A 25,208-nucleotide genomic window follows, 5' to 3' on the forward strand; every position below is an offset into this window, starting at 1 on the left:
TCTCACAAGGCTAATGGGACCGCCCTTCGAACCTTTGCATAAATGCGAACTGCAATTTCTCACATGGAAAACAGCTTTTCTTGTAGCCATCACTTCCCTTAGAAGGGTCAGTGAGATACAAGCACTTACTATACAAGAACCTTTTCTCCAAATGCACCAGAACAAGGTTGTTCTCCGTACCAACCCAAAATTGTAATTAAACTGTAAAAGTTTAACTCTGCTGTTACAGTAGACCTTGTGGACTAGCCCACATGTATGATTCAAGTCCACGTCTGCAAAGATCTTGGTCATGTCCCCTCTCAGTACTTTATAGAAGAGGGACATTCAGGGTCTACCCTGTCAAGCAGAAGTGTCGCTCATCTCCTTGTCCATCGTTGGGGCAGATGACTCCCCACTGACCCCATCCCAGCTCCATGGTGCCAATATGCGGCCCGCCCATAACCCCCCTTTCCCCCCAGATCACAATCCTCGGGTCTCCGGATCTCCACTTCCATGACCATTCTGCTTCTCAAGGTCTACTCTCACCCACCAATTTTGATTCTCCAGGATCCTACTTTATCCTGTGGCAATTTGTCCCAAATCTACAACCACCACATGACATCCTCTGGTGAGTCAAAAAAGTGAGACTTGCCCTCTGAGATCACACGCAGTCTGGCTGGATACAACAGCATGTGCATGAATCCCATGTTCTTCAGCTTTCTCTTGACCTCCAAGGAAGACATTTGATCCTCTTGCACTCAGAGTGTAGTCCGGATATATGGAGATCTTATGATTTTCATAATGGGCCTTATCAGTTTTTCGGGCCATACGTAGTATACAGTCTCTATCCCTGTAATTCAGGAATTGTGCTATGATTGTTCAGCTGGACCACCAGCTCTCTCTCAATGACAAAGAATGCAGTCAAATTGTTGGGTTTCAGCGCATCCCGGATCCACTGCTCAACAAATTGTTCTGTCGAGCCTCTGCCCTCTCAGGGAAACACAGCAGGTGGACATTATTGCAGCATGACCTTCCTTCCACGTCCTCAGCTTGCTCTTCCAGGACCCCAGTTGTAGATGTGATGGTAGCCGCTTGCTTTTTGAGTGCGGCAACCTCCACCTTAAGTTAGTTAGTGTACCCCTCAGCTGCAGTAGCATTGTCTAACACTTTCTGGAAATCCATGCTGAGGAGGTTCACCTTGGCGGTCTCAATCGTCCCCTTCAATGCCACACGGGAACCCTGAATTGCAGCCAGGATTGCACCCCCGCTCTGCGTCTCAGCAGCACCAGCTGCTCCCTGATGTTTGAGGATGGGGTAACCACACCCCAGCGCCGCCACTGCCCCAAGTCTGACTGTCTGCAGGGGCTCTGCCTGCCGTGGCAGGTGCCCCTTGCGAGGGTCTCTGTCTCGCCCGGAGCTCAGGCGTGAACCATGCCGCCCAGATCAGCGGCTTCATCGTAGGCCTGCTATTGCACCCTTAGCTGACAGGCCAGCTCCTTGTCGAAACCAATCTCTGCCACTGAAGCCCATGAAAGCTGGGCCGAAGACGCCCAGTGTGTGCAGCATGTCACTGTGTGAGGGTGGGGTAGCCACACCCCAGTGCCGCCACAGTCCCAAACTCTACTGTCCTCAGGGGCTCTGCCCACCACGGCAGCGCAGCCCCTTACAGGGTCTCCATCATCCCCGGAGCTCTGGCTTGAACCACACCGCCCAGATCAGCGGCTTCATCATAGGCCTGCCACCGCACCCTTGGCCAACAGGCCTGCTACTCGTCGGGACCAATCTCTCCCACTGAAGCCCATGAAAGCTGGGTGAAAAATGGCCAGAGGGCACAGCATGTCAGTTTACCCCCTCCCAACTCCCCCCTGCCCCATTACTCAGCGAATATGGCTATTAACATGCGCTACATGGCAGGATTATGAGGATATCGTCGGGACGCGTCCTGTCTGCCATCTTGTGTGGCCACGCCCCTTGCACTGACAACTAATTATGCATGCTAAAGATTCGAGTCAATTCCTACAGTAGAGGGTTTTCCATGATTGAATGCCTTCCAGTGTTATACAGTAATCAACAATTGTCGTATGGAATTCACTACCTAGGCGGGATGCTACCCCTCTGCCACTCAAGAGAACAGTTGAGTAGGCTCTAGTCTAAGGATTACAATAACAATCTTCACCTTCAAGAATTTATAAAAAGTCATTTTCCCTCCAAATGTTTGTAAATATGTTTCTTATGGTATCGTGATCCGATACATAATACTTTGAGGCACTAATGGTTATTGCAGTGCAGATCGGAAACCTTGGGTGATATGAGTGTCTGTGTGCTGGCTTGAGGTACCTCAGAACATACTTTAGAGCACTTAGCATTGAGTGATATATCTGAAAGAAACACGTTAGTTAGATTCCTTACCTTCGAATATCTCCAGGCGTCAGGCTGTATCCGGAAAGATTTTTCGTCAGCAGTACCCTTGCGTGTCGGTAGGCGTCGTCTGTGACTCCGCGTCAGTCGTCGGCGTCGTGATCGCTGGGATGACGTCGTCGGAGTACTTGGACGCCGCCCTCGCGCTCTGACGTGAGTTCTGTACATAGCTTTCCGTGCCAGTAAGCGCACATCCGGGAAGAGCATACCCTTAGTCACTTTTTGACTAACTTTTTTTGTCTATTCTTTAGAGTCGACTTCGACACCTGGTGCCGGTAGGGATGCCCGGGTTCAAGCCATGTGACGCCTGTCACCGACTGATGTTGGTTACTGACCCCTACCATCAGTGTCTCTACTGCCTTGGGGCCAACCATGATGACAAGTCGTGCCCCGACTGCCGGGCCTTGACTTCGAAGGCTAGGCGGGAGCGGTCCCGCAAGCTCCTCGAAATCCGGCAGTCTGCTCCGCACCGCTCGAGGTCCCGTTCGAGGAGGAGGTCGAGGGACCGGTCGCGGAGCCGAAGTCATTACCGCTCGTCGGGTTCGAAGTCCTCGCATTCTGGTAAGTCGAGGCACAGTAAGAAGTCACACCGCTCTTCTGACTTCCCTTGCCGGTTACGTGACTTGGCCGAGGGTTCGGGTGGCACCACCCGCGCGGCTCCGCCGAAGTCGTGTCCGGCCCCATACCCTCCAGTCCCTGGGCCTCAGGTGACTCCGTGTGAGATTCTGGACTTCCTCGTGACCATGAGGAGTCTCGCTCCGCCGTCGAGGCCTGCCGGCGCGCCTCCGGGCCCCGCCGGTCCGACTGGGGTTCGCCAGCTCACTAGGCCCCGACTTCGGTCCCGACGCCGCAGGTCCCCGTGGGATCCAGGCCTGGATCCTGGTAGACGCCGGTTGACCTTACGACCCCTCGCCGGCGCCGAGCCCTATGGTGCCCCCCCCCCCCCCGGCGCCGTCTTCGGACGACGCGTCCCTAGTTTCAGCCCCTGTCTGGGTCCGGCGTCGGATCCGCGCCGCCCGGTGCCGTCTCCGGCGCCGATGGATGAGCATTTCATCTATATCCCGGCTCAGTCCTTTCTACCTGTATACCAGGAGACGGATGAAGGGGAGGACTGGGAGGGGTCTGAGGACCCTCTGGCACAGCAGTGCCAGTTAAGTCAGGACTGGGCAGACGAGCTGGGGGATGCCAGTGGTCTCGACACTTCGCTTGACACTGGCTTCATCTCTCCTCCTTCCGTGGCTACGGAGGAGGGTGCGACTTTTTCTGTGGTGCTGCGCAGGGCTGCTGAGGCCCTTCACCTGGAGCTCCCTGCAGCAGCTGTGAGGACTAACCTCCTCACTGAGGTGCTTCAACCGCCAGTAAGCTTTTCGGAGCCTCTACTGCAGTTCAATGAGGCCCTCACCGACGTTCTGATGGGCACTTGGTCCCAGCCCTCCACAGTCTCTCCTGTGGATCGGAACGTGGCCCGGCGCCACCGCCCTGCTCCGGGCGACCCTAGCTTTGTCGGTACACCCCACCCCTGAGAGTCTGGTTATCCAGGACTCTACGTCCCAGACCGTATTCCCGTCCGCTTCTCCTGATCGGGAATCCAAAAGGTTGGAGCAGTTTGGGAAGAAACTGTTTTCCTCCCTCAGTTTGGGGTTGCGGTCCATTAATACCGCATGCCTTTTGGACCGTTATACCCACTCCATGTGGGATACGGTGGCGGACGTGCTGCCCCAGTGTCCGGAGGAGGCCAGGACACTGCTCGCCCAGGCTCTTGCTGAGGGGCAGGATGCAGCACGGTACTCCATTCGATGTGGACTTGACACCACGGACTCGCTGGGTAGAGCGATTGCGACGACTAAGGCGATTCGTCGTCACGGCTGGCTGAGGTCCACAAATTTTTCAGGGGATGTCCAGAGCACCCTCATGGACATTCCCTTTGATGGCCATCGCCTTTTTGGCGACAAAGCGGATAGTGTGCTGGAGCGCTTTAAGGACTCTAGGACTATAGGCAAGTGTTTTTCGCCCCTTTCGTGGCCAAGGAAGAGGGGTGCCCCCGCACGTTCGTCCAGCTACAGGCTGCAGAACTAGCCTCAACGCGGACGTGGATTCCGCTGTGGCGGAGCAGGGGGACAGAGAGCCGGTCAGTCCACATCTGCTCCTGCAGCATCTGCCTCTAAGCCTTCCTAGTCCGAGCTTTCAGGTCCATTCCACACCAGTGGGAGGCAGAGTTCGCCATCACCTGCTCCACTGGCGTACCATCACGTCGGACAGGTGGGTGCTGCAAATCGTCTGAAGAGGCTACTCCCTCCCCTTTCCCCCCTTCGAGGCGACCCCTCCAGCCATGCCACTGCAGTACCACTGCATGACGGGGTATCACTTGCTACTTCTGCATGAGGAAGTTATGGTCCTCTTGGCCAAGGGGGCCATCGAGCGCGTTCCTGGCCCAGAAGTAGGACGGGGTTGTTACTCCCACTACTTTCTGCTTCCCAAGAAGGGCAAGGGGGGGCCTACGCCCTATCTTGGACCTCAGGAGCGTCAACGCCTTCCTCCGAAAGAACAATTGCAAGATGCTCACTGTAGCTCAGGTTCTGGCTGCCCTAGACCCTGGAGACTGGATGGTAGCATTGGACTTGCAGGATGCATATTTCCACATCCCCCTCCTGCCGGTGCACCGGCATTACCTGCGGTTCACGGTAGGCCACGAGCACTTTCAGTTTACCGTGCTTCCCTTCGGCCTCACCAGTGCCCCTCGGGTGTTCACGAAAGTGATGGCGGTGGTCGCAGCTCATCTGCGCAGATTAGGGGTTCCAGTCTTCCCCTATCTCGGCGACTGGTTGTAGAAGGCGGTCTCGCCCCAGGCAGTCGTCTCCCACCTCCAGACTACAGCTGACCTCGTGCATTTGCTGGGGTTCTCCATCAACGTGCCGAAGTCACATCTGAGTCCCTCCCAGAAGCTCCTGTTCATCGGAGCGGTTCTGGACTCGGCGCAGTTTTGGGTCTATCCTCCCGAACAGCGGGTTCAGGATATTCAGGCTCCGATTCCGATCTTTCAGCCTTTATCTCGAGTTTCGGACAGGATGGTCCTACGGCTGCTGGGTCTGATGGCCTCCTGCATCCTGCTGGTACATCACGCCAGGTGGCGGATGCGGGCTCTGCAGTGGGATCTGAAGTTCCAGTGGGCGGAACATCAGGGCAACCTGTCCGACCATGTCCTGATCTCGGAGGCCACTGCGAGACAGTTGCAGTGGTGGCTCATGGACCGCGATTGGGTCTACGGCAGATCCCTCTCCCTACCCCAACCAGAGCACGTAGTGGTGACTGATGCGTCCCTCCTGGGATGGGGGGGGGCACATGGGAGAGGTGGAGATCAGAGGCCTCTGGTCTCCGGCGGAGTCCCGGCTCCATATCAACCTATTGGAGCTGCGGGCGATCCGACTTGCACTGAAGGCATTCCTTCCCTCTGTCTGGGGAAGTGTAGTGCAGGTGTTCAGGGACAACACCACCGCCATGTGGTATTGCAACAAACAGGGCGGGGTGGGGTCATGGACTCTTTGTCAGGAGGCTCTGTGCCTCTGGACGTGGCTGGAACATCAGGGCATCACCCTGGTGGTTCAACACCTGGCGGGTTTTCTGAATGCCAGGGAGGACGAACTCAGCCGCCGGTGCATGATGGATGATGGATGATGGATGACGAATGGCGTCTGAACTCTGACGTGGCGCAAGGCCTCTTTCGGCAGTAGGGAGAGGCTTGGTTAGATCTATTCGCCACCGAAGAGAACGCGCAATGCCATCAGTTCTGCGCGTTGGAATTTCCAAGGCGGCACTCACTCGGAGACGCTTTTTGTCGCGAGTGGAGTTGCGGTCTGTTGTATGCCTTTCCGCCTATACCTCTTCTGCCCAGCATGCTGAAGATCAGGCGCGACCGGGCCCAAGTCATCCTTGTGGCCCCAGATTGGGCACGAAGATACTGGTATCCCGAGCTACTCAGTCTATCAATCGATCCCCCGATTTGACTGCCTCTTCAGGAGGACCTTCTGTCGCAGCAACAGGGGACGGTCCTCCACCCGAACCTGTCCAGCCTCCACCTCCATGCGTGGAGATTGAGCGGAGGCAGTTGATGCCATTTGACTTGTCTCCTGAAGTCTGTGATGTCATTCTGGCAGCCAGGGATCCCTCCACTAAAACGGTATGCGCCTGCAGGTGGAACAAATTTGTGGCATGGTGCACAGCAAAGGCTGTGGATCCCCTTTCTGCCCCTCTTTCTGAGGTTCTCCTCTTTCTTTCCCTGACCCAGCAGGGCTCTGCTCTGGGCATCATCAAGGGATATCTTTCAGCTGTCTCTGCCTTTTTACGGCTACCTGATCAGCCTTCTCTTCAAGTCCCCTGTTGTAAATAGAGTCTTAAAAGGCATTACTCGCATGTTTCATCCTGTCCCCTTCGTAATGCCTCAGTGGAACTTGAATCTGGTGTTAACCTATCTGATGTGCGCTCCTTTTGAGCCACTTCATAACTGTCCTCTTCGTCTTCTGACTCTCAAGACTGCTTTCCTGGTTGCCATCACCTCTGCCAGTAGAGTGAGTGAGCTCCAGGCTCTTTCTTCTAAACCTCCTTTCCTCTCTGTCCATCCGGACAAGGTTGTTCTAAGGACTCTCCCTTCTTTTCTTCCTAAGGTGGTTACTGCCTTTCACATCGGGCAGTCTGTTACCTTGCCCACCTTCTTTCCGCCTCCGTATCCCTCGAAAGAGGAAGAGAGGCTCCACCGTCTTGACCCACAATGTGCGCTCTCCTTCTATCTGGACCGCACCAAACAGTTCCGGGTGGACGACCAACTCTTCGTTGGCTACGTCGGCACTAAGAAGGGGCGGGCAGAGCACAAGCGGACCATCTCTCGGTGGGTCGTTTTGTGCATTAAGCACTGTTATTCCTTGGCTAAGAAGGATCCTCCTGTGGGGCTGAGGGCCCATTCCACTCGGGCCACAGCGGCTACTATTGCCTTGGGACGGGGTGTCCCTCTGCAGGACATTTGTCAGGCAGCAACGTGGGCCTCGCTGCACACGTTTGCTAAGCATTATTACCTCGACAGCCAAGTCCGGAGAGACTGCTTACTTGGCTGTTCTGTTCTCCAGGACTTCCTGGTGTGATCTTGGTTCGCAGACCCACCACCGGGGTTGGTATTGCTGGGGTATCTATTCTAAGGTAAGGAATCCAACTAACGTGTTTCTTTCAGATGAACAAGTTACTTACCTTCGGTAACGATATATCTGTAAGAAACATTAGTTAATTAGATTCTGTACCGCCCCACCCATCCTCCCCGTTCTGCAAACTGATATCTAGGGTTAAGGTCATCCCTTTCAGGGCCCTAGTTTCATGGCACCAGTGTCGGTTTCTTCCATGGCTCTGCGTTCCTGGCGCAGAAAGCTATGTACAGAACTGACGTCCGCGTGTGAGGGCGGCGTCTAAGTACTCCGACGTCAGCCCGGCGATCACGACGCCGACGACGAACGCGGAGTCGCAGACGACGCCTACCGACGCGCAAGGGTACTGCTGACGAAAAATCTCTCCGGATCCAGCCTGACGCCTTGGGATATTCTAAGGTAAGGAATCTAACTAACTATTGTTTCTTACAGATATATCGTTACCGAAGGTAAGTAACTTGTTCTTTGCTTGTCCTAGGTAGGCACAAAGTTCATCTTAAATAGATCAACCCTCAATATGAGAGGGTAGATGGGGCTATTCACACTTTTATTGGCCCCTTTGATTATAGAGGTATGTGAAGTTACCACGGACCTCTGATGTTTACCCTGGAGATTTATCTGAAAATCTCCATGTGAAAAGGCAGTGAGAGTGAGATGTTACTGGGTAAGTGGAATAACCAGTTCCCACAGTAACTCCTAATTACTCTGGGATTCTCAGATTTCAACCCAGAACCCCTGTTATTACTTGGGTATAGTAAACTCTGGTGGCGTACAATTTAACACCCCTACATCCAGCAATGATGTAATGAGGCCCCTGGTATGTGATATTTGAGAACCACCATTTATTTGCAACCAAACTGCACTGTTCATAAGAAGTGTTTAAGAGAGGGTAAGCTTTTAGTTGACGTTTCTTGTTTTCTTCTCCTCTTAATTCTTCTTTTTGGTTTAAGCAGTGGCCATGAGAGGACTGACATCTAATTTGTTCTTGGACGTAATTTAATATCTTTATTTATTTTAATTGTTGACTACAGACACCTTTTTTGTGTGTTGTTGAAGACCTATTGTGGACAATATCAGTATTTACTTTGCTTTGGTTGATATTTCCATTTCTTCTTGTTAGTCTCTTTTGTTTCTCGCTCCCCTGAAGCATATCTTGTTTGCAATCCTTTTTTAGTGGATAACTAGTATTGCTTCACTGCTTGCATTCAGGGGACTAAATTCTTTTTTTAAGCAATTGATATGAGTGCGTTGTTTTCTTGCTCTTTTCCTAATGTGCTTCTTCCACACTGAAATCCCCTGTGGTCTCCATGTCGCTCCCGCCTTGTAGCTAGTCGGTTGCTTCTCCCATTCCCACGCCTTCCCGCTCTATATCTCCTCATCCCCTCCTGCTCTCTGTGTTTGTTCCCTCTTCATATCGTGCTTACTTTTCGCACTTGTTTTTAATGTATCATCCGTGTTAGTAAAACAAAAAATCCTTATTTCAGCTAACTTCTTTCAGTCCATTTGTTAAGAAAACACCATATTAATATTTTGGTTTAGGTATGAAACTTTGACAGTCCTTCCTAAGGTAAATCCACCACCCAGACTTAGTTGCTGAAGTTGTCTTTTTCATTTGTAGTTCTTCAGTAGAGTGATTTGTTTTGAGTGCTTTGAAACAAAGGACACACTGTGAGACCAAGGGCTGCTTGCTTTGGTAAAGCAAACATAATGGGCACAGTCCCACCTGGAATGCATTTGATGTAGGAGTTGAAAGGACTCTCAAGCTTTCCTGTTTAGGTATTTAGTCAAGAATGGTTGTTTAGTTGCTCTGCTAGTGCTTTACGGCCCCTATAATGGAATATAAAAAGTAAAACTACCATAATGCATAGCAATATCACTTGAACATCATCAGTAAAAGGATGAATGTAACTCACTAAATGCGGTGCTGTGTTAAGTTCGTGAAGACACTTCTGAATAAAGCAAGCAAGGAATAAACGTGAAACCAGCTCGAGTACTTAGCAGAATATACTACCTGTTGGAGTCCTGTGTCCAAAATGTGCCAGAGCTTTCAGGTACTCCACGGACTTCAGGCTCCGGCTGACACCAAATATAGGTCTCTGACCCAAAAAAAAGCTGGACTGAGGAAAACCCAAGACCGATAACAAACCTCGACTTCACTCAAAGCTGAAGACCTCTCTGATGCCAGCGCCTAAGCCACTGTTGAGTCTGTCGAACACTCTTGACAACTTGATCCGAAGATTAGGAACCGCTGATCCTCCTAAGGTGGCAGGAGGAGCTTGATGCAAGGTAGAAGCACCTCTTTATCCATTTCCTTACTGGAAAGATTTTGGCAAAGCTACCCACACCAAAACCCACAGAGACTCTGCTTCAAAAGAGGAGAGTGGCGCTCGAGGAGGAACCTGCATCAAAGGCACCCATGCCTAAGAAGCATAGAGACAGGGGCACCAGCCTCCCCCCCCCCCCTTCCTTATGTTCCATCTCCATCACAAAAACCCCTTACACTCCCTTTCCTGCCCTTCACCACAGTTGCCATAGGGATATCCACACTCCTCTTATGAAATGAAAATAAAATTTATAGAGTGTGATAATTACCTGGGGTATCTAGGTGCTACGCGGACACTTCAGCTGGGAAGATTCAGAAGATTACAGTTATCTGCGGAAGAGCCAGGTTTTTAGGTATTTCCTGAAATCTAATAGACTTGTCTTAAGTTTAAGTTCTGCCGAAAGAGAGTTCCACAGCCTTGAGGTGCATACGATGAAACCTCTCCCACCCCAGTTGGCTTTTTTTAAATCTGTGGACTACAAGATTACCGCTTGTGGATGAGCATAGGTGGCAAGCTGGAATGTAGCATTGAAAGCACTGAATCAAATAGTCAGGGCCGACAGCTTGTTGAGCCCTGAAGGCAATACAAAGTGCCTTTAACTGAATGTGTTTATCAGTGGGGAGCTAGTGTAGTTGGGTTAGTGCAGGAGGCTGATTTATGTTTCGTAATGCCCAGTAATAACCGAGCTATGGCATTTTGGAGCGTTTGTAGCTTTTGAAGAAAATGCTTTTGGATATTGATGAAGAGGGCATTGCCGTAGTCTACTTTGGAGGAGATGAGAGTTGTAACTACCCTCTTCTGCAGGTTAGATGGAATATAAGGCAAAACTTTCCTTGGGAAATGAAGAAGCATAAGTAGGTGATGTAATTTATTTGTCCTTCAAAGGATAAATTGGTGTCAATAATCATCCCAAGGTCTTTTTTGCGTTGTCACTGGGAGTAGGCAAAGCCCCTAGTTCCTGAGGCCACCAGTTGTTGGACCAGAAGGAAGGATCGTTGCCAAATAACAGACCCTCAGTCTTTGAGGAGTTTAGTTTCAGACAATTGCTGGTCATCCACTTCAGTATATGAAGCATGCCGTCGTGAAACTGGACTGCCGTGGCAACGGGGTTGTCAGTAATAGATACAACAATCTGCGTATCATCTAAGTAAGAAACTAAAGAGAAGCCAAATGATCTAATTAGGGCTGCAAATGGGGTCACAGAAAGGTTGAATAAAGTGGGGCTCATGGATGGGCCCTGGGGGACCCCACAGTGCAATGAATAGGCTGGTGAGGTAAAATCACCAAGAGAGATCGTCTGGATGCGGTCTTCCAAGAAAGAAGAAATAAACTTACTTGCTTTGCTTTTATTCCCAATTGTTTCATGGTGGTCAATTAAGAGAGCGTGGTTGACCGTATCAAATGACCAAGTCAGCCCCTTCAGCTCTTCCTACCCCTTGACACACCTTTTGAGCCAGGGCCTATAGGCCGCCCAAGGGATGACTAGTATGGGGACCCAACGAACCCCACCTTCGACCAGCCCAGCCTCCCCCAACACATCTCCCCCTGACGATACCAGGGCCTACCATGAGGTTATCTATCAGGCAACTACCATTCCCAAGGTGGACATGCATGTCCTCCACAGGGAAGACTGTCCTCGCCGAGATGTTGTTGGAGTCAAAGCAGACAGTACAATTTCTGCCCATGTTAAAGAGCTTGTTAAAGTGCACCCTGGAAATATACAGGTAACCTGTTAATGCCAGGGTAGTAACACAAAGGGTGGAGAGGAAGTATAAACCCTCGCCCAGTGACCCTGTCTACATCAGGGATCATGTTCCTCCCAAATCCATGGTCCTGCATACTGCTTGCAAATGAGCTTCTGCTCAAGCCACAGGTGACACCACGCCACCTGATATGAAGAGAAAAAATCTGTGCGCAGCCTGCAAGTGTGGCTGTAGAGGCAGTTAACCATGGGTGAAAAACTCCAAAGGACTCCTCTCCCACTATGATAGGGCCCAGTTACAAGAAATGTGGATGTTTGTCAAACATCTCCCCGAAGAGTTTAGACAAGGGGAGAAGAGAGTGTCAAGGGGCTAGACCATTTCCAAGGGAAAAGGATGTAGCCTTAAGGCTAGAGCTGTCGACCTTGAAGCTGGGGAACCGGGTTCGAGTCTCGGCAGTGACGCTCAACATCCTGTGATTCTAAGCAAATCACTTCATCTCCCCATGCGTAACAAAAATGAATGTGTCTATCTGTAACGAAACTGGTGCTCATGTAAAGCGCTCTGATACTTGATATCTTTGGGTCTAGTTTGCGCTATATAAAACTCTAAAAAAAATAAATAAATAACAAAGACCACCATTCATTGCACCTCTGATACTGTGGACACAACTTCTTGGTGGGTTAGCACCAGTGTCTGTATTAGCCACCATACATGGCTTCGTATCGCGAGGTGTAAGGCAGAGGTCAGCAGTATCTCCTCAATCTGGTCTTTGATCAGGATTACCTATTTGGGCCCCGATTTGATGAGTTTCTGGAGAAGATAAAGCATATTGATTTCACTAAATGTGTTTCCTTCAAACCCAGGCTTCCAGTGGCTCCTTTAGGAGGCAGCAGCCTTGAGAAGGTGCCTAGGCCACCTCCCCTGATCCCACCAATTCAGGCAGGCAGAGGGTACACCAGGTGTACCTGCAGGGGCAGTAACAGCAAAGGCAGGCGGAAGGTGTGGCTCCGGCAAAGGAGCATTCACCCCAAAGCACTAGCGCTACCTACACTTTATTGTAAGTGTCCATCATTACTCTTTGATTTGCTTCTCTTTGGTGTTACCGCTGCTCCGAGGGTCTTTATAAAGTGCCTAGCACTGGTAGCCAGTCATTTAAGAGGAGGGCTTCTAAGTTTTCCCCTGCCTCAACAATTGACTTATCAAGAGTCCAGGCAAGCAACAATGTCTAGCCCACACGCAAGCTGCGATTTCCCACTTGACTGCCTGGGATTCACTATAAATGCTGCTAAATATTATCTACAACCCCACCAAGTTTAACCCTTCCTGGAGCCCATACTCGGTGCAGTCTCAGGCAAAGGCTACCCCTGCCAGCAGAGGCTTTTGGCATTCCAGCAGCTCTTAACTCTCTTTCCGCATAATCATCAACCTACAGTCAGAACTTTCATGCAGGTCCTAGGGGGCCATGATCTCCTGCATAGCCATAGTATACCATGCCCGTCTCCACATGTGGCCATTACAGGAATGCCTCTTATCTCAATGGTTACAAGCAGAGGGTCACCGGGAAGATCTAATGTTCATGATCTAAGACCATTGCCCATCACACTTTGCAGTGATGGAACAGCAACAACCTGTTGCAGGCAGACCTTTCTCAGACCCCATTCCTCAATTCACCACTACCATGGGTGTTTCTGTAGCTGTCCAGGGGGTGTATCCAGACTATATGAGAGAATAGTCTGTTTAAACCCCTATCTCCAGGGGCAGCGTATCAACTATCTCGAGATACTAGTCAAATGCAAAGCTCTCAAGGCCTGCTACTAGACCCTCCTCGAGATGTCCTTCAGCCTCCACAAGAAGCTCCCCAACAGGCCGGATCGCACATGGAATCAAGGCCATATCGGACCCCAGGCAGCTTAATCTAGCAATCTGGCACCTGAGGTCTTAGAGTTTGGCTACCTACGCCTCCTGCAACAATGTATGGACATCTGCATGAATCCTGTAGACCTACCAGTCGGGCCTACACTAGTGCAGAGTTGAAGAGGTTTGTCCATACTGCTTCTCCAATCACCTGATCCCTCTTAAACCCAATGTCCAGGACATTATTTTTTATCTAGTACGTTTGCTAAACTCAGGCCTCAACTACACTTCAATAAGACTACATTTCAGGGCTATGGGGGCATACATGCAAAACCGAGAACGTTTGTTCCTCTTTTGCATCCTAGAAATCCATGCCTTTACCGAGGGCTTTAAGAGGGCCATCCTTCCCAATGTCTCCTCTACTGCCGGTATTGAACCTCAACATGGTCCTTACCTGACTCATAGGATCCCCTTGCATTCTTGCCCCCTTGTAATTCCTTTCCTGGAAAGTAACGTTCCTTGCAATCATAACATCTCTCAGCCATATCTGAGAGTTGCTGGCCCTCACGCTCCAACAATGTTTCATTCAGGTCCTCAATGACAGGGTTGTTCTCAGGACCAACCTCAGTTCCTCCCCAAAGTAGCTTCTCCTTTCCACAACCAGACACTCTCCTGCAGGTATTTGTAGCCTTTGCGAAACCTCATAATTGCCAATCTATTTCCTAGGCCAGTATTGACTGATGGATAGTCAAGGGCATCCAAACCGGTTAACATAAAGCTAAAAGAACCCTCCCTTTTACCCCCAGGGTGCATTCTACATGCAAGAAAGCAGCAACCATGGCTTTCCTTAGTAGTATCCTGGTACCAGACATATGTAAAGCAGCCACTTGGAGAACCCCACATACTTTCACTTAGCACTATCTCCAGCAGTCTATGCTTGGCCGGCAGTCCTGAGGCACTTTATTTCAGAATATCTGCACCATCCACGTACTATGCACCAATTATGAAGGTACTGTTTTACAGTCTGCAGGTGTCTCTATAACAACACATGCTATGAATGGAACATGTTATCCTGTAAGAATCTGTTCGTAGCGTGTAGTGCTGCATATTCACATTATCCCATGCTCCTCCGCGGCAGAGTGCAGTTCTCGTCTTTTATTATTTAAACTTATTTTAACAGTATTCATGGTGCACCACACTGTTTACTTGCCACTCCATATCTGCTCTCACCTGCTGTGCGAAAAACAATCTAACATGTATTCAGTGCATTCCCTACTAAGGGTGGTGTCAGGTCCCCACACCGCTTACCGTTAGTTGTGTGGAGTAATCCCGCAGGGGCGACGTGAACAACCCCCTCCAGCACCCTTCGCCTCCCAGATAGGGTAGATACTACCTAGGACAACAAGGGGACCGGGGGAGGCAGCCAGAGGAGGCGTAGACAGCTGGGAGGGGTCCGGGAGAAACCTGCCCTTGGATCCACTGGGGGTCTGCTGGTGGGTGTAACCTAAGAAAGGGAGCACATGGGTATATCACACACACACCAAACACAAGCCGCCAAGACAAGCGTCAATGACAAGAGCAGATACTATAGTCACCTGGGGTATAGCACTTCTAGAGCAGAGAAGATCCTCGGTTTCGGTAAGAGGAATAATGTCACGAACAGCGCTGTAGTATCCAGGCACCAGGCAGCTCCGTGCCACTGCACGAGCCGTAAATGTTACTAAACGCGCTCCTGCGCTGGAATGACTTGTGTCCTGTCAGCCCCGTGGAGTGCGAGCGGAGTAGTGAAGTCTGAGTCGGCTCCGTGCATGTGCACGAGCACGAGCCGTAAGGGAATAGAAAGGCGCTCCTACGCCGGCATGACTTGTGTCCTGTCAGCTCCGTGGAGCGCGAGCTGAGTAGTGAAGTTTGAGGCGGCTCCGCGCATGTGCACGAGCCGTAAGGAATGGAAGGCGCCCCTACGCTGGCATGCTAAGGATTTTGCCCGCCTCGCCCAGAGCACGAGCAGTGCGGTGCAGTCTAAGGCGGCCCCGTGCAACTGCACGGGCCGCGAGTATTCCCAAACGCGCTCCTGCGCCAAGAGAAACAGTAAATAAGAACTTGCCTTTCAAGCGCTCCTGCGTGGAGCGACACGAAGGTAGCGGCCAGACCCGATACACACGCCACTAGGATCCAGGGATCATTGGCGCCCTTGCGCGGTCCGGACGACGGTCCGGTTGCTGGTCGTGCCACGCGCCTGCGTAGCTCGGGATGGCAATACGAAGCCCCGATTCAGGTGGCTTCGTTGTTGAAATAGTTTTGCCCCCGGAAGTGCTCCGTGATTGGTGCGAGGCGGGTCACGTCTAAACAACTAGACTGCTGACCTTCCTCGTAGTCGTTCCAAAGGAGATCTGGCGCGCGCATGGGCATACAGGTCTCGCGCGCCAGCTACAGCAGATCAGGAGGGATATGACAGGTGGAGTCTCATTGCACTGTGTGACTCAAAACCCTTTCTTTGAAGAAAAACAGCTTGAAAACATCTGAGCCCAACTCTAAAAGGCATGCGTATGCAGAGCCTATGAATACAGCACTGCACGATAGGAACAGAGGCTTACAGGCTAAGAAACATATTCCTATTCTTTTTCTTTCAGCATTCCAAATGAGTGCATGCTTTTACTTGCATATTTCAAACACCCCTCCCACCCAGCTCCATTGCTCCTCCCTGCTGCTGCGGCCATAGCTCATTCCACCCCGCCAGCCCACTCAATTGCCCACCCTCCACCCACTCAGTGTACTGAGTTTGTGAATTACTCCTGACCAGACCTTTTTTCTGGGTTGAAATGAAGTGTGGTCTACTGAGCCCTGGCTGTGTAATCTTCTGCTTTAGTTTAAAACTTAGATGCTTGTGCTGACATTCTGTGTGTGCGCCGAGTGTGTATGTAGGGTGTATGTGTGCCACATGCGTGTTAACCAAATTCTGTCTATGGTGAGAGTCTGTGTACTGCAATCAGTGGGAATACACTTTGTGGTCCCTGGTTTAGCATGGCAAAAGATGGAGTATAGATAAATAGAAGTGTATCGACTGCATTCCTGTGACTGGAATGTGGAAACATAGGCTCTAAAGTGAGGGGGAATGAACACAGAGCTACCCTTAGAAAATCAGTGAAGGCCTTTCAGCAGGGTTCCACTGATTAGACCTTCCTGAGCTCTGCCATTTGGTGAGTTGTAGGAGTGAGATGTGGGCTAGCAGTTTCCTGTTAAAGGTTAGGATGTTTCTATGCAGGGCTTACGCTGTTCTCATACCATTATTACTGCTTCAGGAAGGCTGATGGACAGCCAGGTGCAGATATCGCAGACTTCATTGTTCCGCTATGTTGGATACTCTTGCTTGATGCCAGCCTCATTACTACCTACTGGAAGAGCCATCAACATTCACAATGGCTATGTTTCTGTTGGTGCCAAACAATGACATTTTAAAATGAGCCTCTCACCAGCAAACCCCCTATTTGGACAATTAATATAAATGTAGGATCCATATCATCCCAATTAGTTCCAGTTCCATGCTCTTCTTGACTATGGAAAGTAAGGCTTTGCAGAGTACTTGAAAATCTGCTGTGTTACCAGAGCAGACGTCTGCATGGCATTATCTCGGAGAAGCTACATCACCTGAATTCTGCTCAACTTGCTGGGCTGTCTAGACCTTTGAAGCCGGACTGTCTCTTCAGATAGGGGAGGAGAGACTGCCCAGTAGGAGAAGCCAAGCGTGTTCCTATCATGGGGAACTCTCAGATGCAGCTGACTACCATCGGGAGCAAAGCCGAAGACAACCCACATCATTAGGAGTTCCCATAGCTGACCACATAAAGTAATCCTGCTCAAAAGCCTCAAATCGTGGCATCCAGCACCCCTGCAGCATGCCTGTTGGACTGATGCTGCTGCCCCCTGATCTTGGTCTACCAGGTGAGGGAGCCGTTCTCGTCGACATTGCCATGTTGCCAAACCTGGGGCTGTAATTACTGAAGAAGAGCTCCCATCTGATCCTAGCTCAAGGCTGCAACTGCTAAAGACGATTACCTATCTGCACCTGGCCTGAAAGCTGCATTTTCCCGAAAGGAGCATCAGTCGAGCATGGAAAGTTCAAGCTTATTGAATGATTACTTACATTCATTACTCATTTACATAAAACACAGATATCATAGTAACAGAGCACACAGAAAAAGAACCTTAAAGGAAAAAAGACATTTGCTATATGGGACTATATATTGCAATCACAGGGTTCAATTAATGCAGAACATGTAAGAGTACTAAATATCTTGTTAAAAAGGACAAAACAAATTATTTTGAAATTCTTAAAAATAGTTACAATATGTTTACTAATGATGTATGTACGAGTGTGTCACGACCATGTATGAAACAGTAACATCTATAATAAGACTGGACAATAACATCAAAGTGCAAAGATACACTGCCAGATGGTATACGACTTGTAAAGTGCGGACGGCATGTGAAGAGATAAGGGCGTGTGCAGAAGCAGCTTAAAATCATACTATGTGTGTTGGCACAGGGCATATATACTATGATATTCAAATGTAAGATGCTACAATTTATGAGGCCTAGACGAGTATTAGTCAAAATTGTTGCAACAGTACAGGCCATTAAGTTAAAATTCAAAGTGAAGTGACAAACAGTGAATGATTTATAAAATGCAGACAACGTATAAGAAATTCGGATACAGGAGCCACTCAAGGTCACGCCGGATATATTAGCACCCAAGATCGCACAGAAGAATAAGAACAATTTCTGTACTCCAGATTATAAACTATAGCATTTCCAGTGCAAGGCGCTTTAATTTGTGGAGGCTAGACATCAGTTAATCAAAGGTTATTGCGACAGTATAAGCCCCATTATCACCGACACCTATCATAGTGGGTGATGAGCAGTTTTACTGCAGAGTCTGTTGACAGATCATGTTCTTTAACAAATTGCCGGCTTGCATTATGAATTTCTCAAACTTGTCCATTTTTACCACTGATTCCAAGGAGTATAGAAGAGTGACGGCCTCTTTGGCCCACCGAATTCCATGCTATAAAAAGATAGGCCTCCGTAAGGTTCGACGTGCATATAACAGCGTCAGGCAACAGAGTAGTATATGTGCTAAAGATTCCCTTCTATGGTTACACAATCTACAGCCGGTAATGTTTTCAAGAGATCTTCAGGCTGGATACAATTCTCTTAATGGAAGTTAATCTTGCGAATAAAATTTGTTTTGGAGAGTGTTTTCCCACTGCCTGTTGGAGATGAAGTTTGGCTGGGTTGTTCAGTTGTGGCGTCGTCAGTGACTCTTAAGGGCCTATGCTAGAAGGACTTCCATGTCCAACTCTCATGAACGATTATGCAGTTGTTTTCTTATTGCAGCTTTGATGCAATATGGTTGGTCGAATTTGTAGCTCAGTTCACCACCACTAGTTGCAAACGTTCCTTAGCTACAGTAAGATTTGTGGACCAGGGATTGTTCGCGCTTGTCAGGATTGTTTTTATTGAAGCCTTCATTGTGTTGGTGTGAGCGGCCATTGCATCAGTCGAGCATGCCTGACACGCTGCTTCAAGCCCCAGTGGCCTGAGTTCAGAGTTAGGGCTCCACCGTGGACCAAGCAGACTCTGAATGTGCCGGTCCAATGAGCATACCTGCCAGCTCCTTCCCAGCCACTTCAGGGTCCTAAGGCTGAACTGATTGCACATAGATACATCTCTCTTGAGAACATGAACTGTTGCCAGTGTGATTGCTTTTAGGAAGACCTTTTTGAACTGATCTATGAATTATTCTGTGAGGTAATAACTAATAAACTACCTCTGATCCTAATCCATGCCTGTGCCTCCACTTTTGCATAGCTGTAGGCAATGAGAGCTTTCTACAATGGAGAGGACACCTTAATAGGCGTAATGCTTGACTAGAAATCATAGGTGTGATCTCAACCCTGTAACTGCCCCTATTGAACTGTGTAGCATCTTGTTTTGCTGTGAAAATACTTCTTTTTTTACTTAGCTAAACACTGGGTTCGAGAGTACATTAGTCTGTCTGTTGTTTAACTGTTAGGTTCTGAGCTCTTGTCCTCCTTTAGTACCTCACGAGAGGCCTTTGACTGCTCCACCTAGCTACCCTGAGAGTCAGCTGCAGTTCCTTGGCAGAAACCTATTACTATAGACTTAGGACTCCAGTGGGAAACTACTTTGTCTCCCACAGTTATGCACCAGTAACCCTGGCTGCACTCTGCCCGGCACCCCCACCATCACTCTGAGTGGGGTCCTACATTAGTTAACTAATAAATAAGTAGTTTCTAAAGTTCCGTGCACCTTCTATGGCAATTGTTGATACATTTGAACACATCTTGATAAATTATTAACCTTTTTGTGTGTTTCTTAAATTGTGTTTTGGAGCGGAATCCCGTTGAGCATATTCATGTCAACTGAAACTGAAGTGTTTTTTTTAGAGAAGTGGCTTGACACTTTCATTAAGTGATGATTCATGGCAGTGCACTAAATAAAATTCGATTTTGTTGTCACCTCTTGCAGCCTGGAGATATTAACAAAATTAAAAACAAAGGTTGGCAACAAAAGAATAAAGCAGCCAAAAAAACTACAAAATCGAAGAAAAAGAAACCAATAAAAAAGAAGCCAATACCACCCCCAGTTTTGCAAAAACCACAGAAGACAAAGCAAGCCAATGGAGTGGCTGGAAGTGTACGTATGTCTACAATCTTTGAATGGGTTTTTTCTTTTGAATGCATTGTAAATTAGAATCTACAAATTAGAAAAATGCCAGCAGTAAAATTGGCAAGTTTGATTTGTTATTGAAATTGTCACTCAAGCCACCCACAGTGTGTGGAGTTCCTCAGTTTTGTAGTGTGTTGATAATCTCTCACAACTGCCAGTCATCAAATGAAATCTGTTGGTCTATACTGTCGGACGTATAACACCCTTCCATCCTTAGTGTGCTGTATATGAAAAAGTGTTAGTACTACTGTAAATCTGAAAGAAAACAATGCTTCTAAGTACCTTATGGCTCACATTGATATTTTTCTCATTCCCTTCACAAAGAATTTTTTTTGCAGATGGTGAACAGATGGGTGGCAGTATACCCAGCCCTGTCCTATTTTCATCACAGAACTCTGGCAGGCTTCGGTACCAGCCAGTAGGGTAAATCTTGTTGGTTTTGAAGGTTTTCAAGACTGTTGTGCATTTTCTTTTATTCAGAGGACAATTTTCTTCGTTTCACAGGTTTTTTTTTTTTCCATCCCCTTAATTCCATATTTCTTTTGCTTCCAACTGGTACTTCTGGACTGGGGCGTTCCCCTTCTACACTTTTATTTTGCCACAGGCCTCCTTGTAGTTCACTCTCTCCTCATGTTCCTGAGGAATTCCCGCCAGTATGGCAGTAGTCAACAAACATGGGAGACTCCATGAAAGAGCAGCAACTGAAACCGCAAACCCCATCACTATGCACTGTGATGTGATGACAACTGTGTCAGAATAGATGTATGGTATCTGATAGAGACTTCTAGCTGCAGATTCCTTACCTTAGAATATCCCCCAGGCATCAGACTGGATCTGGAAAATCATAAGCAGTAACCCTGTATGTCAGTATTTGACTTCGAAAAGTTCAGTGAGGCGCCGTCCACACCAGATGTGACGTGCGTGGTGCCTATGTAGGCACCACCTCAGCAAGCGGACATCTGTTCCTTTCGTTCAGCACCAATATCGCGGATCCAGAAGTGCTACCCAGGTGACCACTTTAAAAAAAAAAAGTATGTTTTTTAGCATTCTGCTCCTAGTGTGCTAGGAAAGTCTCTGCAGTAGCCAGTGAGTTTTAAACCCTGTGGGGTCTGTCACAGGCAAATGTGTGTGACTGACCCCAGTTTGGTTTATCTGTGGTGCCTGAAGTCGGACCACGACTCTAGAAACTGTCCCAACCGTCGCACCATGAATCCGAAGTCGCACAAGAAGTCAAAGCATTCTTCAACCTCACTGCACCAGTCCAAGTCCTCGGATAAGGGTTGAGAACGACTCCATAAGTTGAGGTTCTGCTCCCGCACTCCACCCACGGCGCTTGAGGTCCGCTCCATGCATCCCTGAATTTCCCGTAGCCTGTGGGACCTGACCCCAGTTGCATATTTTCAACCTTTGCAGAGGTTTGTCCCCATGATGCTGTTCCCGGAGCCTCTCGTGGCACCAAGCCCATAGGTATACACTGAGGTATGACACTGAGCTGGACCGGCATCATTCGGTGTTGACTCCGGCGCCGACTGGACCCCAGTAACCTTTCCGTGAGAAGCCCTGTGAGAATTGTTTACTGGGATGGATCTGAGGATCCTTACAGCTACTCAGATTACCCCCTCCCCCAATGACGACCCTTTAGCCAAATTGAATGACAACAACTTATATAAGGAGTTGGCAGATGCCAGTGGCCTGAAAACTTCATCAGTTACTGACCTGGTCTCTCCTCCCTGTGTGGGTACGGAGGAAGGGGCCTCCTTTGCTATTTATGGGGATGTGGACCACTGAGGTCCTTGACCTCCAACTGCCTTCCCTGGAAGTCAAGACCAATGTCTAGACAGAGGTGCTACAGATGGAGAAGTTGATGGGGGTGGGATGTATCCCACAAAGAACTCCTACTGCCCTTAAATGAAGCCTTTTCTGATGTCCTGCTCTGGCTTGGGACAAGCCGTACACCGGCACCCCATTGCACAGGACAACTGCATCTCGCCACCACCCCGCTCTTGGGCATCCAGCTTTCCTTACCCAGCACCTCACCCCAGACAGCCTGGTGGTGCTGGCCTCAAGGTCCAAAGTAAATGCTGACAAATTCCTTAGCATTCATCTGAACCAGGGAATTCAAGAGGCTGGATACTTTTGGGAAGAGGATGTTCGAAGCATGTATGGTGTAGATACACATGCTTTGCATACTCCTGCCATCTAGTGTTGGGTCTGGATGTTTGCAAGTTGTTTTTCTTAGAAGAAGTATTTTCCAGTCAAGAGATAAGATAACTCTATCTTTCAGTGATTGTACACATGAGCATAGACTCCATTGTTAGATTGTTTTCTTTCCGCCATCGGGATTGGACGTGGTTTGCGGTGCTCCAGTTCAAGACCATTCTACAGGAAGAAATTAAAGCGTCTGAAGAGAAAGAGGGCTTCTGATGGATACATCTGCCAGTGGATTCTTCACCTTGTGAATATCCCCTGCGCCAGCAACATTCGGAAACTTTTGTAGCAGTCCACGCCGATGAGGTCGAAGACTACGTCACAGAGACACGGCTCCGCTCGCGACTCCGCTGACGTCACCGGCTCCATAAGAAGACCTCGTTGGCGTGATGACGTCAGTTCCCTTTTTTCCGCGCCGTCGACGCCAACGAATTTCGGATTTCTCTGTTGGTAGCTTCACTGTTACTTTGTGTTTCTACTGGATATCTGTTTCTTTTTCGAAAAAGATGTCGACAAAGAAATCAGGCTTCAAGCCCTGTCGTGAATGTGGCAAACATATGTCGATCACGGATCCACATGACGACTGTGTATGGTGTTTATCATCTGACCATGATGTGGATGGTTGTTCTTGCTGTCGCAAGATGAGCTCCAAGGCTCTAAAAGAAAGGGAGGCAAAACTCTTCATCGCTAGGATGAAAAAGGAGAAGAGAGGAAGAATGAAGTCGAGGTCGAAGTCGGTTTCGAAGTCGACTTCGGGGCATGCTTCAAGATCCAAGAAGCACAAAAAGAAGAGGAGACATTCTTCTCGACGTCACTCTGACAAGAGTTCGGCTCCGAAGTCTAAGTCACCAACTCGACGCCGTAAGGACTCTGTCTCCTTCACCCGTTCCGGTTTCGCCTCCTGGTCCTTCTTCTCCAGTGGCTTCACCGGCTCCGGCTACATCTCCGACGCCGGTTCCATCTCCGACGCCGGTTCCATCTCCGGCTCCGGGTTCATCTCCGGCCCCGGTTGAGGATCTTCAAGCACCGGGTGAGCCTGCGACGCCGCTTATTCCACCGTTGGCGCCGGTTGGCCCGAGTCCGGTGATGCCTGACCAGTACCCTGCGTTCCCTGGACCAGGTCAGGACCCCTCGAATTATTTAAATGCTATGTACGGGGTATTTTCGAGAGCCATGTACACCACTGGTGCACCTGCGGGTCCGATGGGTCCAATGGCCTTCAATTTGGGTGTGCCGCAAGTCTATCCGCGGGTCCCTTTCATGCCATTTTTTCCGGTGACGCCGTCTTGGCATCTACCGGCGCAGAGGACGTCAACGCCGCTCCCTTCTTCACCGGCGCCGGCTCGACCTCATTCGACGCCGGCTGCTCCTGCAGATCCACGTTCGGCGGCGCCGTCGGATTCGAACACGGCGCCGCCGATGCCGCTTGTACGGATTCGGTCCAGAAGGGAAGCTCAAAGGGTGATTGATGAGCGAAGGTTCCTTCTGGAAGAAGCAGAAGAAGGAGAGCTGGTGGAGTCTGATGAAGTTTTTGAAGAACTTAAAGAGGCTAGTGGATTGGATTTGTCTCCTGAGTGGGAAATTACTCCACCTTCCGATGAACCCTCGAAGGATGTGGCTCCATATCATGCAGTCATCAGGAAGGCTGCAGATCTGTTAGATCTTCAGTTGCCAACTACTGAATTCAAATCAAATATTCTGACTGAAGTATTGCATTCTCCTACTACAGTTTCAGAGCCGTTGTTGCCTTTTAATGAGGCCATTATTGACCCTGTGTTGGAGGTGTGGCGTAAGCCTTTTTTTTGCCTCCACAGTCTCTAAGACGGTTGCTAGGAGGTATAGGGCAGCTCCAGGGGACCCTGAGTTCTTATCGCATCCATCGCCTGAGAGCCTGGTGGTTCAGGCTGCTTGTTCGGGAAAATCCAAGGGTGCTTTTCCTCAGGTTCCAGGTGACCGAGAGGCTAAAAAGTTAGATCAGTCGGCCAAAAAGGTCTTTTCATCGGCCAGCATGGCACTAAAATCAACAAATGCCACTTGCCTTTTGGGGCGCTATATTCATGCGCTCATGGACTCTGCGAAGAAATTGGCACCAAAACTATCTGAGGAGGATAGGGTTGGCTTTAATGAGGTCTTGACCGATGCCCAGGCAGCAGCACGCCAGGTAATCCAAAGTGGGCTGGACACGGCGGATTCAGTGGCAAGAGTCATGGGGTCTTCTGTTGCCACCAGGAGGGGTACGTGGCTGAAGTCTTCCGAGTTTTCCCCGGATGTACAGTCAACACTGTTGGACTTGCCATTTGATGGATCTGGATTATTTGGCAAAAAGGCAGATGCTGCTCTTGAACGTTTTAAGGAAAGCAAGGCTACGGCTAAGTCTTTGGGCCTTCAGTCCCAGTCAAGGAGGTCGTTTAAAAGATACAGATGTTTCGGAAGGGCAACCTTTCGTTCCTACAGCCAGACCCAACAGCAGCAGCAAGGCTCTTTGTCTAAAGGATACAGAGGTAGAATCAGGGGTCGCTCATGTGGCCGTCAACTCTCCTCCTCTTCAGCCCCTCCTTCTACCGCAAAGCAGCCCTAGATCCGCCATTCTGGATCATGTTGGTGCTGTGGGGGGCCAGCTTACCCATTTTCTACAAGATTGGGAATCTGTAACTAAAGATCTTTGGGTTCTAGATCTTGTAGAAAATGGGTATGCCCTTCCCTTTCGGGAATTCCCTCCAAATTACCCTCCTTGTCAAGGGGCTTGCTCAGAGAACCACCGTCTTCTCCTACAGGAGGAAGTCCTGAAG

General features: G+C 49.4%; 1 protein-coding gene across 1 annotated transcript in view; it reads left to right on the forward strand.

Annotated features, from left to right (window-relative positions):
- Positions 1 to 25,208, forward strand: part of SEC63 (SEC63 protein translocation regulator) — a 669,334-nt gene that overhangs the window by 455,652 nt on the left and 188,474 nt on the right. The window contains exon 16 of the mRNA XM_085611209.1: positions 20,011 to 20,178. Within this exon, the coding sequence (XP_085467335.1) occupies positions 20,011 to 20,178 (168 nt within the window). The remainder of the gene's footprint in view (positions 1 to 20,010; positions 20,179 to 25,208) is intronic.

The sequence above is a fragment of the Triturus cristatus genome, chromosome 6 (genome assembly GCF_964204655.1).
Source record: "Triturus cristatus chromosome 6, aTriCri1.1, whole genome shotgun sequence".
Classification (NCBI taxonomy): domain Eukaryota; kingdom Metazoa; phylum Chordata; class Amphibia; order Caudata; family Salamandridae; genus Triturus; species Triturus cristatus.